The following is an 18445-nucleotide window of genomic DNA, read 5'->3' as shown; positions in this document are numbered from 1 at the left end:
CGCACATCAATATAGGTCTGTGACCTGATGCTGAAGTGTTCTACTTCTGGCCATAGACATGTGAAACTAAAACCTAGTTTGGCTAAACATGCTCAACAAACATGTTATTTACCTCTTAACTTCCACCTTAAAGCATCAACAAACATGTTTTATATCTACATTTTTATTGATGCTAAGAACCTAATGGCTTTCTGGCTGCTCAATGCATCTATGTAATCACACACAGTGTTTCCTTTACATTTTTAAAGACATTTTTATTATCAAATCATAAAATTCCATACGCTTTTCATTGCAGACTTCTGATGCATTCATTTCACAATGTAATGAGTTACGTAAAAAGATAATGTTTCAAATGCCAATGCTCTCTCAAATAAATAGGATTTAGTATATTTGTATGGCTCTGGGCCTAAACCTTTCCTTCTTTCTCCATGACATTCCTAGGTCTGGTGAAATTTCCAGGTTATTCCAGGTTTGCTTTGTGAACCTCAATCTCAATGGGCTATTCCATTTAAAATCCACACTACCCCTGTGGAAGATTTTGGAAATATCTTCCACAGGGGGAGTATGAATTTCAAGTTTGAATCTTTCTCATAGGATGTATGAAATTCAAATCGAGCTGTTTGTTCCATTTGAAATTCATACTCCACCTGTAGAAGCACGGTGGCCGAGCGGAACGGGCTAGGACTCATAATCGGAAGGTTGCGGGTTCGAGCCCCGGCGACGCCATCGTGTTGTGCCCTTGAGTAAGGCACTTTATCTCGATTACTCCTCTCTACCCAGGTGTGAAATGGGGAGCTGTTATGAATACTGTCCATTGAGCGCCGCCCAAAGGTATGAGCATGCCTTGGGCATTGTATGGCAGCTGACATATTCTAATGACAGCGGAATAAATGTAAAGCGCTTTGGTACATGTTCACATGTGAAAGGCGCTGTATAAATACCAACATTTTAGAAGATATTTCCAAAATCTTACACAGGGGGAATGCAGATTTTAAATCGAATAGCCCAATCCATTTTCTCACAAATTGCAATTTAGCTCAAAATTACAGCAGTGATCGCAATTCAGCAAGTGTTTCTCATACAGTAACCTATCCATGATAGTGGCGCGGCGTGAGTTCGAGCCCCAGCTCTGCCGAACTTAATTTTACTTTTTTTAAATTTCATATTATTATTAGGGAAATGTGGCTGGGAGAATTTATGTATGGCGTACAGAGGAGTGGCTCAAAATATCACTTTGAAGCAGCAAAATAATTTTTCATTTGGCTGCTTTACCAACAATGGTATTGGAAGTAAGCATTCTATGCTTTAAATCTGTAAATGTGTTTAAATTGACATATTTCTTTTGAAATGCTATTTGAAAATTACTTTAAAGGCATTCATCTTCTCCTCAAAGCATGCAGCTAATCAAGAACCCGGTAATAACAATGGCTCTGGCTGAATGCATTTCTTAAAATACTCGCAAACAAACAAAACAGTAAATTCACATTGATTTGTTTTTCCATTCCTGTTATTAAAACAGACATACAATTTTGGTTAAAATCTTAAAGGTTACAACTATATTTACCACAATTGGCATGTGTAGTTTGAAGAAATATCGGAGATTGAAAAAAAAATCAATTTATATTTAATGAGTCCTCTTTATTAAATATTAACGCTTGAAGGTGACCTGTATTTTATGAACCGTAATTACATAAAGCAAACTATGGGAGCAATATTTGATTAAAATCTCTATTCCAACTGACATGTATTAATTACTTATACAACTCACTGAATTTTTAAAGGAAAACACACAAAATGTGATAAAGCTGATAGTAAAATACTCACTTCCTTGAATTAGACTGTATTAGGCCATATTACTATTTCTTGGAAATCTATTTTAGAACATATGTTTAAGCTTTTATGTCATAAGAGTAACCTAAAGTAAATTTAAGCTTAATGTCATAAGGGCAATCATCTAAGTTTAGTGTACACTACCCAGCAAACACAAAACATTTTTAACATTATTCGCAAACTTTTAGAAAAGGTTGTCAGAAAACGTTTAAATGTCAGGTTATATAAAGGATTTTCATGACATTCAAAAACTCTTGTTGAAAACTTACTGCAAAATATTCTAACATAAGCTTATTAAAAGTATTGACAAAAATTTTGCAAAAAAATATTTCACCCTAACATTTTGACAACATTTTAAAAATGTTGCTATAGTGTTCACAACCTTCATATAACCTGACATATAACATACCAACACGAAAACCCGAAATATCACCACTTTAAAACATTTTAAAAACATTTTGCGTGTGCTGGGTACATACACAATTACCAAATCAAACAAATTTAATTAACAGTTGAAATAAGTTTCAATTTCAAGTTTCAGTTTTCCATTCTTTCAATAATTCAATGAATTCTAGCATAACAAAATGCAATTCATATCACATACTTGGCACTATCAAGAGCTTCTGATTCCACAATGTCATCTGTGATGGGTTGGTTCTTCAGCCTTCTAATGTCAGCTACCAGTGCCCTGATGGAGAAAAAAAAGTGAACGAAGATTTTAATAGAGGCAGCATAACCAAATTAGATGAAATTGCATTTCTGAGAAATGTTTGGAGATATACGCCAAATTGGTATCGGTACTGAACAAAGCCCCATGTTTAGTTCTGGAGACCTCATTTTAGGTCCAAAACTCCAGTCCAGAAAATGACATTGTTTAAATCTGGGCAGCACGTACCCCCGACAAACAAATTAGGAACAAAATATTCAGAAACAGGTAATAGGAAGAGGGGTGAGTGTACTGAAATCAGTTTTATACTTTATGCTACCAGCAATACTTGGTGAGAGCTGCTTTCATTAAATCAATTGAGAAATGTTGGGAAGTCAAGTGCATGAGCATGTAATAAACAAGTAGAGTTATAGGCTACACAATTTTAGTGCCAGCTAATTTTAGTAGCTGAGTGTTTGTAAGGAGGAAGATTAAGAGATGAATTTGTCTGCTAAGGGATATTAAGAGATGAATTCGTCCGTGGTGTAGCTGTTCTCCCACCTAATACACACAGCTACACCATGGACGAATTCATCTCTTAATCTCCCTACATGGATGAATTCATATCTTACTGTTCTCTCAGGTAAAACCACAACATCTTGGTTGTAACTTGTATCATTTTCTGTGATTTCAAAGAAATTTTGTGCCGGTCGGTAACCAATATATTTAAGTTCAGTGCCGGTCAGGAAGACTCTGTGCCGTTATCCCCGAGCAGCATGGCTAGAACACTGTAAACGAGTTTAGGTGATATATGTGCCAAATCGGCAATTTGGCATTTTGTTTTAATGCTCCGTAACGTGCAAACAATAACCAGCCAAGTTTCACAGTCAGTGTCCTGGTGTCATCTCATGATTTTTCCCATTGGACAGGTTATAATTATCTTAATAATATATAGCAGAGTAAGTGAAAATTGACAGCATACCTGTACAATAATTTTGTGCCATATAGCAATTTGTTAAGTGGTTAGAACAATGGCTGTGAAGCAGCAGAGTGAATGATCACGGACGTATCAGAGTGTGACATCCAGGTATAATGCTTGGGTAAAGTAATTAAGATCTTTAATATTTACAGGTAGCGGGATTACGTGAAAGGTCAAAAGATGAAACAAAGGGAGGATATCTAACCAGACAGTATAGTATTAACAGTAAAATACTTGCTGAGGGTAGGAAAACAACTGCATAATACTTGCCTAGGGCCCATTTTACACTAATGAAAAATACTTGCGTTGGATACTTTTTGAAAGACCTTGTATGCAGGTGATATGCAACTTGAAATACAAGCACCCCCAGGTATTTGAAGCTCATGGATTTAGAGTGATGAATTTAAGATTGATAGTTGTGTATAAGAGGGAGAGGAGAGAGAGACACACAAACACCCCCACCCCCCCCCCCCACACACACACCCACAAAGTGAGACAAAGTGAAAGAGACAGACAGAGAGAAAATGACAGACAGATAAGATCAAGATTGTGTAGAGTACGCATCCATGTGACATATGTGACCTGTGTTTTGGCAGCTTTCATGGGGGTACTTAACACAAATGACCATACGGGTATGCTCCCCCGGAAAGGCCCCCGTTTTTGGACCGTGTAGCTCCAAAAGCCCCTGAATCCCAAAAATCTAAAATTTGGGTAGGTATTCTTTTGTACAGTAAAAACTTTTTTCGAAATTTTCAAAATTTGGGTCGGTCGGGGAAAGGGAATAGAAACTTCTTTTTTTTTGGCCTCATTACAAAAAGGTTTTTGAACAATGATCATTTAAAGATCAAAAGTAACATAGAGTATAAAGAATGGCATATGCAGGTTCTGCATCAGCTCCAAAATTGAATTGATATTGAATACCATCATATCTAGGGCCAAGGCCAGCTATGACAACCAACCACAATGAAAAGAAATCTATTTAGTCTGTTTATATCTACTCCAAATGTAATTATAATTTTTTCAAATTATGTGTTTGAACATTCTACTATTATCACTGAAATAAATCTTATAATCAAGAAAAAACTATGTTGAAGAAAGCAACCAGATACCTTCTTTACAGTAACAAGAATTTTGAGATTCTTGGCTTGCAATCAAAAAATTTAAATTAAAAAAAAATGATTAAAACAGAATCACCATAGAGTTAAATGGTGAATAAGAGTGAAAACACCAGGGGACGGATCATTCAGGTAGTGACACCTTCAAAAAATGTCATCAGGTGTCGAGGAAGAGGTCCACCAGGTTTCGCTACCATACACCATGCCAGTTCCAGGAAATCATGCTCACAAGTTTTGATTTATGCAAATGCACTACAAAATTAGCATATTTTGTGACAAAAACTTGCACTCACCAGCTCAGACTGGTGGAATGAGAAATCATGCACACAAGTTTTAATTTATGCAAATGAGCTCCCAAATTAGCATATTTTGCAACGAAAACCTAATGGAATTTGAAGACCGCTAATTGCCACCCCTCCAGCAAATCACATTTTTTCCTAGCCCAATTCAAACATTCACTGGATAAAATAAGTACCTCTGTGGGAAGAGGGGTGAACTCATCAAAGTAGGCAGCAAAATTAGGCTACCATGCTTCTTTCTTGCTTCTTCATTTTCTTAATGACAATCAAATTGCTCATCAGAGCTAACATTGCACCTTGCATTGAAATTAATACCTCTCCCACCCCCACCTCCCCCCCCCTCTCTCTCTCTCTCCTGCATTACATTACAAACTCTTCTTTTGTCTACTTCATAAACTTTGTCTTTTACAGTATTATTAGGAATAGGTGAAGGTCCAACTGATGTACTAAACATAGTACCTGAAAAATCACTGTCACATATATTACTTCCAGTATCTTAACCTCCCTGTTCAAATTGCCAACAAGATTACTTGTCAATATTAAAAGAGAAGACAGAATTGAAAGGCATTCTATTCAAACATGACTGCATTCGTTTACGCATGCTTAATTCACATACATTTCATGTTTTGATTACCTTCTCTTTTAAATCATTGCAACCTCCAAACATGTCTTTTTGTTTCTTTTCATTTTCTTTTTTTAATCAGCGTAACCTTCAGAACCAAACCTCAAATACAAATTAGTTTAGTATAGATAGTCTTGTCAAACACAAGAATAATTAAATTCCTTGAAAGATCTAATGCCATTTTTTTTTGCTCATTTTGAAGTTTGTTACTTCAAGTCATGTCACATAGATTGTACAGTAATTATATCAGTCAGCGGAATCATTAATATTTTTGAGTATTAGTACAAAAATCAATTCCAATCTGAAAATTATTTTCTTTTGTTTCTTTTTGATGTTTAAAGTTAGTACATTTTGTTATTGGATAATTCAGAAGATTGTCATACTTAACGAAAAAATTGAACAGTTTTATAACTTGATGAATAGTTATGTCCCCATTGTTTAATAAATAGTTAACATCAACAATTTACTATAAAATTAAGTGTTGAATAAGAAATACAAATTCATCTCAAGTATTTTTTCACAACTTCAACACATATCATTCCTTTATGCCATCCTAGACTATTTTTGCCGACAGTTCACCCTTCATTTCACACCAACCTGTCCGATGTCCTTCACATTTCAAGATATAGCAAATACACAGCATATTGTCTTATCCCAAGTAGCCCCAGGACTCGGCCTGGTGCATCATGTTTGTTACACATCAGTTTTCACAAACAATTTGATCTATTTCCAGCAAGCCTGCAAGCCTTAAATGGATCAGTCTTACATCCAAAGAGTAGACAGAAAGGGCACATGCAAACAATGCTGACTTTAGGATATCATTCATCCAAGTGAATTTTGTCTCATTTCCCTCAAAAAGTACTTTAGTCAAGACTCGCCAACAGCATTATATCAATATCAAATGAAATTTTCAATGTTACACATGTTTGAAAAATTAAGCTGAAACAGACATTTATACAGAAAAAGAAATAGATTAGTTGAATAGATTCATCAGATTTGTTGATTCAATTCAATAGACATTTTTTGTAGTAAGTACAAATTCAATTAATTTTGTCACTCAAACAAAAATACAAAAATGTCTACAGAACTACACATGAAATACTGCAGTTAATTTCATCAAATTTAAAATGAAAGGGACAAAAACAAGCTATTTGAACAGAGAGTAATAGAGAAATGAAAGACAGAAAAAAGACAGACAAACAGATAATACTGTACAGGATGGAGACAGACAGAGAAAGACAAAGAGGAAGAGAATGCTAAGAATTTGATGTCAAAAGCAAAAGACAATGGGGAGAGAAATATGGACCCGAGGCTATTCTAAATATGAATCTCACACTTTCATCTTGCAGTCATTTGGCTAATATTACAGACAGCGCTTGTTCTGAAGACTTTCCAATACCAATCTTGCTAGAACAGATCAGAAACAAGACCACAAGACACATCACACACTAACATCATACATGGTTTCTGAATGATTGCCCTTTTCAGCAATTAGATTTCCACAATTTGCTATTTAAGGAGCGTGGCAACTTGACGTTGCTGGGCAACTAGTACAAAAGCGAATGTTTACACATTGTACTGGTTGGTAGCTCACTTATGAAACCAGGTAATTTTAATAACTGTGTATTCTATTGCATTGTCTTGTAAAATAATTTTTAAAATGGGAAAATGCTTTATTTGACCCATCCTCATAAATTTGGTACACACAAGTAAGTCTTTTTCAGTTTATTTATTCATTCACTCTCTCCTCCACATTCCATCCTCTATGACAAGCTTTTCACAATGCAAAAAAAAATCTTACAAAATATGTGCTTCCTTTCTCTCTCTTTTACCCTTTCAAATTACTCTACCATGTATATCCTCTAACATGCTTTTCACAATGCAAGTCTCTCCTTCTCTCTTTAAAATATGTGCTTCCTTTCTCTTTTGTCTCTCTTTCACCCTAACAAATTCATTTTCCATGTATTTCATTCTTCAGTTTATTTATTCATTCACTCTCTCCTCCACACTTTATTTTATCTAACATTTTTCACAATGCAAGTTTAATATGGGACTGTGAATGACAAAATAAGACCCAGAAAGTGGCACAATTTATTTGAAGCATTAGAAGTACAAATGTAGGTTAAGTTATCAGACACAAGCATGTCATCCATCATAGCTCTTCCATCTGACTTGTTGACATAAAGCTCACACTCCCATCTCCTATAGTTTGTTCTACCTCTGTCTACGACTATTACCATGTTTTCAACAAATCTCAGGTGTATCGCACTCTTTGAACTGCAAGAAATCTTCTCTTGAGTGTAAAATACATATTTTTTCCTTTCTACGTATATGACAAATATTGTATTAAATATTAATCATGTTTTCAAATAAGTGTACTGATTTTAAATTCTGAAATTTTATACAAATTACATCTTTTAAGGGCGTACTACACCCATATATTGGTTTGATTGGTCTAAATAAATATTTTTTCATTTATAGCTAGGCGATATATGCACGGATCATGTGAAATAAAAAAAATATGAAAAAAAGAAGAAAAAAGTGCTTTTAAACAATTGTAGTAAGTCATTTTAGCCCTATATATATTTTGTTTACTGTATCCTAGTTACTCAGATGCGTGTTTCATAACAAACCATGATTTATTCTATTCAGCATGTTCAAGTAGGGTACATGAATAGAATACATTAAATCCTTTGTTATACTCTCTATAGAAAATCTAGTGGTGCATGCAAAATATATAAACACTTACACAATGGATGTATAGTCATTAGTCAATAATATTATAATGTGTTGTTAGGAGAAGAAAAGGCTATTAGGTCACCGTATGTCAGGTTATACAGGGTGTATCAAAATGATTGGTACCGGGCTATGTGACATTTTCAAAAATATATCAAAAATATAAAACTCCTAATTCATATAGTTTTTGTACTATAAATAGAAAGGGGCATATGTTAACTTATTGATCTAATAATCTGAAGATGATTGGTTGATGCATCTGGGAACTATTGTCATTTAAACGAAGATCGACGTAATCATGGTTTTACTTACACAACATAAGATGAATAGGTTCACTGCTTGAACTATTTATTGCATACATGCTCTCACTTCAGTCTACATAACATAAAATTGCTTTACACATGCTTTTAGAAAGATAGTTTCTGAAGTCCCTGCCTTACGACTCTGTCAGTATGAGGTGAAGCCCTATCTTGAATGAACTTAACACCTGGGATGAATCCGTTCTGTAAACTGCCCATATCAAACTGTGAAATATTGCAAGTTATAGCATGTTTGCATGAGATACTCCTTGCGCTTGAAAACTGTCTTCTATCTTCTCTGCACTTCTCCATAGCTTCGTGTCAACCAGCGATTCTTTATTATGAATTCACGCTGAAGTGTGGAATACTGTGGAATACTTTTACCAGGTCTAGCCTAACCTACACTGTCAACAGTCTATAGCCATTCTGCCACACCATCTACTTGATAGTAATCTCAATACTACAATTTAAATTACCGCCCCGGAAGGTGTTGATTCACAAACTTATTTCACCCCACCTAAATTATTCAATAATATTACTCTCAACCAATAAATATTGATTAGAACATTTATATATATTATGAATGAAGAAATAGGCAAGGAAAAATTAAACATTTCCATGATTTTCAACATATCATTCTCACAAGGTATTTGTATAGTAAAATAGAGCTTTGAAAATGGTGCGCTACTGATCCAGCGTTACGATGAAAAGTGTAAAAACACCTACTTTCCTTTAGAATCATGTAACTTCTGAACAAAATGTGCTATCTTTATGATCTAAAATTCTTAGAAAAGATAAAACTACTATAATTACAAATATGTAAACAATTTACCCCAAACTGGTACAAAAAATAGTAAAAAAAATCGGTAAAAAATGAAAAGTTTGCTTACGGAAAACTACCCAATATGGTGGTATAGGTGACAAGAAATACAATTTTTTTCAACATTGCTGTAGTATGGTTGTGGTAACCTGTTACCTGTGGCTTAATTAAGTTTCAGTGAAATAATGTCGCAAGTTAAAAATACAAAATATAGCTCAACATTGAAAATAGAAGCATTTTAACCAGTTCCTTTTTTGATAGTTGTGGAGCACCAAGTTCATGAAGTCATAAAAGAAATCAGGAACCACTTATTCCCATTTTACATATCAACTTTATTTCCCTAACGTGTTAGCAACACATATCCATAGCGCGACAAATGAAGTGAATTTAAACCACCAGTGATGTACCACCTTGTGGCTTATACCTTTAAAAGCATGTAAGCTACGTTGATACCGATGCCACCAATAAAACGAGAAGATTTGCCCCTTCATTTTGCATACCACTTTGTCCAATTTTTTTTTGTAATTTCTTCACAAAATACAAAAAAAAAAAAAATCAATGGGTGTAGTACCCCCTTAATTAATTATTTAATTTGCTCTTGATCCGGTCTCTTTCATTGTTTTATATATCATTTCAATAATTGCTAGGAAGATGAAAAGGGTCCTGATATTAAAGATTCCCAACCAGAATGACATACGGGACAATCAGGGATTACACCCTTCATTTCTTGAAACTCATTGCAATATATGTACTGTATTACTCTCTTTACATGTGACAGGCACCCCTGGATGGAGCACATCAAAGGGGGGGGGGGGGACTTTGCAGTGTGAGCTTTATGCCAAGTCATATGGAAAAGCTATGATGGATGACATGCTTGTGTCTGATAACTTAACCTGCATTTATAAAAAAAAAACATCCCTCCAAAGGCTGGAGTGCGCTCATATGATTCTTTACAGAAATTGTCAATTTCTAGTCACACTTTCTATCTCAAAATTCACTCTCATGAGTTCTATCTTTTGCCTTCTCCTTTTCATCCTCTTCTTCTTTCTTCATCTTCTTTTGCCTTCCACTTCTCTTCTTCTTGTTTATTATCTTCTCCGTATTTCATATTTTCTTAACCAATTTTTGTCCTCCCTATCTTCATCCATATTCTATTTTCTACAAACACTTAAGTAACGTGAGCAACTGGCCTGGCACCATACTTCCCATGCATATCCAAAAGGTCTGATGCAACACTTGTAATATTGCTATCCAGCATACTTTATATTCCTTTTATAATGCGCTTGTATTATTTATTCTGAATTCAGAGATAATACAATATATCGAGAAGACTTCTTCTTTCTCTACTCTTGCCATTCACTTTGTCATACATCCTTTGTGAAACCTTTTTAACTTTATGAAATACATATGGGTATTGCAAAATTTCTCTATATTAGCAGCAACAGATGGTTTGTTGTGAGTGTCAGATGAGGACACATAATTATATATGATACAGCCAACCATGGACATCCACGGTCTGCAGACTGCAAAAGTTGAAAAATGTGTTTGAAAGTAAATCTGGTATAGGTGGAAACAAGGTCGGTATACAGTTAGCTAGGTGTGTCCTTTAGGGTCTACCTAAGTTTAGGTCCATATTTTGCTGGTATTTTTATTGTCCATGGTTGACACATCTTACCAGTGTGTGTTTGTGAGAGAGAGAAAGAGAGAGGGGAAGAGAACAAATAAGACACTAGAAGAAAATGATGACGATGAGAAAAAGTTATATTTTTCATATTGGTGTTCCCAATTTGGCAAGACTTTATGCATAAATACTTTATGCATAAGAAATAGAGCAATAAAAAACACATTAATTCAGGCGATAAGAGACAGCGAGACACCACTTTGATCAAGATAGTACTCAATAAATATGTATATGTGAATAATTAGAAGAGTAGTATGATACAACATGACATGAAATCAGATATAAACTATTCAAAGCCACAGTCAAAAATAAACCTGCACGTATTCCTGAAAATAGAGATTTCCCATTTGTAGAAAAGTTAAATCAAAATTATTTTGTTTGACATATAATCGTCAGTTGAATACGTAAGTGAATAACATAATGATAATAAACCATCTTGCATTCTATTATTGATATGATTTTATAAATCAAGATGCTAACACATTTACACTTTTCACCACAAAACATCAATAACAGATTCAGCAAAATGATTTCCAAGCCATCAGCATTCATGAAAATGAACCCTTATGAAAACAGGACTAAAATGTGACCTGCTCTGACAAATCCAGGAACAAGTCGGATGTTTGACATTTCATGATTTGAATAAAAATGTATGCACTAGAAAATAAGCTTTAAAATGATACCAAAATCATATTAATAGCATCAATACTTTTCAAGATATGGATGATTTTGTAAATGATACCTTTTTTGCCAAATTGCTATTTTGAATAAGGGGCCAAATAGTTTCATGGATTTAGGGATTATCATAGTTCAACTGATCTTTATTGATTAAATACACCTCATTTTAATAAATACTTCCAAGGATTTGAAAGTTCACTTAGTCCCACAGAATTCCAAAATTTCATTTTTTTATGGGTATGTCATCTTTAAAGGCCCATAACTTTTGTTGGAGCTGGTCACAAATATGAAATCCAACATGGTATTACTCTCACCTTGAGATGAGACACGCTATATGTGCTCATGATTATTGAACATCTCCCTAGGGCTATACTTACTTAAACTCTGTGAATTCCATAAGCCCATCATTGTTGACATCATAATACCTAAAGATATATCTACATCTCATCTCGGCTGGTATCCCTCCATGTGGAGTACACGGCTGCATAGCGGCCATACCTAGTAAGAAATCTTTGGCACTCAAGAAGCCTTGCTTTTTGGCATCAAAGGCTCTGAAAAAGAAACAAACAAATTTATGTATCTCATAATTGTTGCAAATACATATTTCAAAAGTGGGAGGAAATGTGATCACATTGATAGAGGAAGCTGGCCCACATTTTAAAATCATCGCCTCTGAATATGCCCAGGTTTTCTTGGCTTCTCCATGGTTGCCTTCAACCACAGAAAATTCAAGATTGAGCTAATATTTTAACACTAAGTATGGCTCAGACTAACAGCTGGTGAAATGTTTTTAATTACTGTCACTAAACTTAAAGTGTTGGTCACACAATTCTTCCAAATGATGCTTTGTAAATGTAGTTTGTAAATAGAGATTTTTGAGGTTAAAAAAAAGATCATAACTGAAGTGTTGATATAGGCAAAAATGGATCCGTAACTAGCGACAAAGCCAAAATGGACCCCTAAATGGCGTCAACACTATATGCTCAAAATCATACCCTTAAATGTTTTTTTATTAACAAGGATGCACAGCACGTTTATATTTGTGTGTCACCCCACCCCGAAAGCTTCTTCTTGTGCATGTTTCAAACATATCCTATCCTTATCCTATTATTTCCCACATAAAAAGAGAAAGTAATCAACTCCCAAGTGCATTTGTCTTTAAAGTGCATCAATCCTGTGGGACATTGCCAAGTGTCCCCCTCCCACTTTTTGTTAAAATTAGCCATTTTTTGTTCTTTTCAGCCACTTTCTGAACAATTAAGAGGAACTGATGCTGCTACTGAAATTGGATTCATTTTGCTCTAACTACAATGCTGGCCATAAGTGTTGGGACGGTTTGATAGGGTAATGTAAATAAGCCCCCCACTCCCCCCGATCAATGTTGAATCCGACTTTTTTGGTCACACGAGCCTTGTGGCACCCAACATTGATTGGTGGGGAAGGTGGAGGGTTGGGGTGTTAGGAAAGTGTTTAGGCTTGACACCAAAGAAACCTCCACTTTATCACGTTAATAATAACGGAAATAAGGTCATACTATAGTGTATGCGCTTTTCCATAAGTGTCCCAACACATTTTGGCCATGGTTGTATTTGAAAAGTTGAAAAAAATCATCTAATTTCAGTTTTTTGCTTATAACTCAAAAAGTAAATATGATATTGACACCAAATTTGGAGCAGTTAGAGATCTTATCATGTGGCTTTACCAAAAAAAATTTGGATGGCTACCTTTGAAATTTAGGGACTGGTCACTTAAAATGTCTTAAAGCAATATTTTGGCCCTGTCTAAGTTCACTATTCGTCACTTTAACTATCAAAAACTTGGGTTTTAAAATGGAAAATTATTGTTTCCACCAATTAAAATGTTACATTACAGCTATAGAAGAAAATAAAAGTTATCACAACATCTCGTGATCAAAAAACAAAAAAAGGAATCGAACCCATGCACACTTGTTTTCCCAATTTACCGCAGTCTACCACAAATGAAGCAACAAATGAAGCAACGGAGTAAATCAACTTGTTAGCATTAATTTCGATTACATACAATAATGGATGAAAAAGTACTGTGTGTTAGCTCAGTTGACACTCTGCTTTTATTTGTGATGTTATTTATGAAAATAAGAATCCTACATATTTTCATTTCAACAGAAAAGTGAGAAATTGGTAATTTTAATAAGAAAGCAAAAAAAAAAAAAAAAAACCCCCCAAAAAAAATTTTAATCGTTAGGAATCGAACTCAGACTTTTTGAACATAAGACAGACGCCTTATCAAGTGAGCTAATAGGTTCAAGTAACATTACGAAGTATTTTGAGCATAAAAGCTATTGCGAAGTTAATAAAAAAGTTTAAACTAACCCGCTGCTTTTAGGACATGAAAATTGTCTTATTGGCTATAGAAGAACGGTATTCCAGGCCTTTTTGAAGAAAATATATTCTAAAAGTGTAAGAAAGTCTGAAACCCACGGTATGCACTCGTAATCTAAATAAAGAGATAGTAGTGATTCTCTTTTATTATAGCCGCATACCGTGACCAAAATCACCTTCCGTGTACAAATGTCAATGATGAATCGAATTATTGAACGGTTCACTGAGGCATTGTATTATCTAAATGACCTATGCCGTGCATTAGGGTTTCAGCTTTGCGCATAATGGTATACGCGAGTTATAAATATGTTTAATAAGGAAATAAATACAATTATTAGGTATTGATGATGCTGTTGCTGTTGCTGATTGATGATGATGATGATGGTGGTGATCATCATCATCATCATCATCATCATCATCATCATCATCATCATCATCATCATCATCATCATCAATCATCATCATTGGATCCAAAAGGTGTGCCTATGCCTGTAATAGACTAGTCGAATTTCTTGGAAAGGCGCATAAGCCATCAAGGTGCATTTTTTGTTTAAAGTGGTATCTATGAAAAGTCAGTTTGGGTATGCTGAGTTCATGAATCACGGATACCAAAAATAATTTATATGCTTTGACCTGCTAATTTGCATCAAACACAAAATGACTACCAAAGTTATCAGAGTTTTAAATATTAATTTGATGATTTTGGCGGTTATTTTGTTTTTATGCAAATTATAATGTCAAAACATTACAATTGTTGATGGTATCCACGTTTGTTGGATTCAGCCTACCCCAATCATGCCAATTGACTTTAAAAAAACACAGAGACCATTTTTAACTTTAAAACAACGCACCTAAGACTTCTATTACTCAGCAGAAAGTCGACTAGTCTAATAGGATATGAAGGTGAATAGTCAATGATGTTTGCTATCTTCTGAAGATGATGAAATTCTGATTTAGAAATTATGTGTAATATTATGATAATTACTTTTTTTATGTGCTATGTTATTTTTTATACATAAGTTTCTTTGAAAGCGCTTTAATAAATTTCGGTCATAAAATGTAATTTAAGCCTACTCCTGCCGACTATGATTATATTTACACGATATACTCGCTGCAAATACCACATAATGCTTTTTGATGCAAACGATGAAAATGATTAAAGTTTGTTTGTTTTTTGTCTAAAAATTACCGTACTGACGCGAGTATAGTCCCACCCCGTTTTTGGGTGAACATTTGTCAAAATTGGGGGTGGGACTATACTCAATTTCAAAAAAAAAAAAAAAAATTTATTTTATTTTTTAATTTTTTTCGTTTTGAGTGTCCTTGGACCTAGATTGCTAGGATCATTCATGGTTGACCTAAAAAAAAATAAATAAATAAAATTTCAAGATGTTTTGTTATTTTTAATATGAAAATTGATAATTTGTATTCATGTCATACTCTATTAATGATTTCAAAATGCATTGAATTTGAATGCATTTTGAAATCATTAATAGAGTATGACATGAATACAAATTATCAATTTTCATATTAAAAATAACAAAACATCTTGAATTTTTTTTTTTTTTTTTTTTTTAGGTCAACCATGAATGATCCTAGCATTTAGGTCTAGGTCCTGGGACACTCCAAAGCCGAAAAAATAAATAACTTTAAAAAAAATTTTAAAAAAAAATCCTTTTTTTTTTAATTTCTGAAATTTTCCGAAAGTTTGGGGTGGGACTTTACTCGAAGGTGGGACTATACTCGCGTCAGTACGGTAGCTTTTTTTTTAATTTTAAGTATTTTTTTCCCAAAATCACTCTTTTAAAAGACTTCAATCAATTCCTGTCAACAAATATCATGTATTTCTGGCGATTAAATCACTACTGTTTCAAAATAAAACATCATTTTAAGCAAAATACGTAGTTGGCATAGGCTAATAATGTTCAGAACGCACTGTAAAATACATGATATTGCGTATAAAACGTGACCGTATCCCTAAATCACATTAGGAAAATGCAATATTTTTTACATAAGTGAAAAGATAAATAGTTTCTCCGTTTTCATGAGGAGATATGGGCCAAAACACACATTTTAAAATTTGATTTTTTGTACCTTAGAGACAATGCTGGCCATAAGTGTTGGGACGGTTTGATAGGGTAATGTAAATAAGCCCCCCACTCCCCCCGATCAATGTTGAATCCGACTTTTTTGGTCACACGAGCCTTGTGGCACCCAACATTGATTGGTGGGGAAGGGGAGGGTTGGTGTGTTAGGAAAGTGTTTAGGCTTGACACCAAAGAAACCTCCACTTTATCACGCTAATAATAACGGAAATAAGGTCATACTATAGTGTACGTTTTCCATAAGTGTCCCAACACATTTTGGCCATGGTTGTAGCATCATCACATATCTCTATATCATTTTATTTGTAAGCACTCAATATACTTCTCTTTCCCAATAGACATTGCATGTATGCATACTGTATGAACATACATGTATGTAATAAGATTAAATAACAGTATAATACATTATTGAAAAACATAAAAAATGACAGTATTCATATCAAAATGATTCTGCTCAATGTCACTTGGCTAAGCAATCAAGTCTCCAAGCTTGTAATAATGTACAACAATATAAATTGTGATATTTTGATATTCTACGGTAAACAATTTTACTACAGGCAAAACTTTAGATCAGGGGTGTGATTGGTGCTTTATGAAAAAAAACCCAAGGCAATGAAATTCCGAAGCGGAGCGAGCGAAGCGAGGGGAGCTCTCGCCTGTTGCGGCCGGGGGTCCAGGGGCCCGCTTAAGGGCCCCTGGTGGGGTCCAGGGGCAACGGCCCGGTGGGGGTTGAGCCAGACGGGTTTTACACACTTGAGCACCACTGGAGATGCAATTTCATGGGGTAAAATGCAAAAAATGAGAAACTGTTAAAATACTTCACTTTATAGTATAAAAACATTTATTATCTGTGAATACATACTTCCAGTATCATATCATTCACATACACATGAGAAATTGCATCACCATTTTTGGACAGTACAGTGTGTCTATAAATCATCCAGTCAGGGTTCTAAGGAATTTTCATTTTAAAATTGGAGATTTTCTCATATCTGGAAACTGAAAATTCCGGAAATGTGACATCTCTGTTAAGCATTTAGCTCTTGGTCCAGGGCCACTCCAAAAGCGACAAAAAAAAAAAAAAAAAAAGGGGAGGGGGTAAAATACTCGATTACGTTTGTACAAAAACATCGGTCTGAAGAATGTGTCATTATTATTATGTCAAAATTTTCAACATTTCATTATTAGTAGATGCAGTAATGGTTCAAATGATTGACAGTCATTTGATGAAATTTCTATTTGGTAAAAACAAGAAGACGCTTTTTATACAAAATTGCAGATTCATACGTAGTGGTAAATAAAATGAAATAAAATAAAATGAAAGTTATTAAATTAAACTTCAGGTTGGTCTTTAGCTGTTTCCAAGAAAGCTAACAACATCGGCTGATGACAAAGAAGTTCCTCGAAAGCGCTCCTGGTAAACGAAATAAACAAGTAGTGTTGAAGTTTAATTTAATAACTTTCAAGAAGATGCTTATTTGATAGGTTGTGTGGTTAGGAAACTGAAGTGGACAGGTGACAGGCAGATACTGTGGACGTAGTCCACTCATACCTATGTAGGGGATATTAGAAGTGCATGTAATAAGCAGTCTGTAATAAGGATGTAAGTAGCTCTTGAAATAAGCCAAACACTTGCTCAGGGCACAATTGTTTTGGTGGAGACGAGGATCGAGGAAAACGCAATGGGGTCATAAATCAGGGAAATCCGGGAGGGAAAATGGAAAACTTGTTCGAGATGATGGTGGTATGATGATGACATTTATCTACATTTTGTTTTTATGGGCATATCACAAATATCTTAAGGGGTACTACACCTCAATCAATTTGTGTTATTTTTGCATTTTTCTCAAAAACTAATAACACAGTGGTAATAAAAGTTATGTATATTATAGGGCAAGAATCCAATTACTACACTGGAATTTCAGTGACCCAAGACAAGTGGTTTGTTATTTATGATAAGAAATAAGGTACCGATAGGATGTACCTCGTTTCCTATGATATATACTGAACCGCTTGTCTTGAAACACTGAAATTTCAGTGTAGTAATTGGATTCCTTGCCCCAATAATATACATAACTTTTATTACCAGCGTGTTATTATTTTTTGAGAAAAATGCAAAAATAGTCACAAATTTACCACAAGGGTGTAGTACCCCTTAAAGGAGTATTTTGTGATCCTAGCATCCTCTTTTTATGACATTTTACAGTACATATCCACGAAAAAAGCATATTCCCAAAATTTCAGTTGATTTTGATTTTGCGTTTGCAAGTTATGC

General features: G+C 34.4%; 1 protein-coding gene across 2 annotated transcripts in view; it reads right to left on the bottom strand.

Moving 5' to 3' along the window:
• Window positions 1–18445, bottom strand: part of LOC140152723 (uncharacterized) — a 77010-nt gene that overhangs the window by 33949 nt on the left and 24616 nt on the right. For both annotated transcript variants that reach the window (XM_072175195.1, XM_072175204.1), the window contains exons 5-6: window positions 12083–12256; window positions 2435–2518 (exon numbers count right to left, since the gene is read on the bottom strand). In XM_072175195.1, coding sequence (XP_072031296.1) covers window positions 2435–2518; window positions 12083–12256 — 258 coding nt within the window. The remainder of the gene's footprint in view (window positions 1–2434; window positions 2519–12082; window positions 12257–18445) is intronic.

The sequence above is a fragment of the Amphiura filiformis genome, chromosome 1, assembly GCF_039555335.1.
Source record: "Amphiura filiformis chromosome 1, Afil_fr2py, whole genome shotgun sequence".
In the NCBI taxonomy this organism is placed as follows: domain Eukaryota; kingdom Metazoa; phylum Echinodermata; class Ophiuroidea; order Amphilepidida; family Amphiuridae; genus Amphiura; species Amphiura filiformis.
Note: the sequence above shows the minus strand (reverse complement) of the source record. Positions and strands in the feature narration are given on the sequence as shown.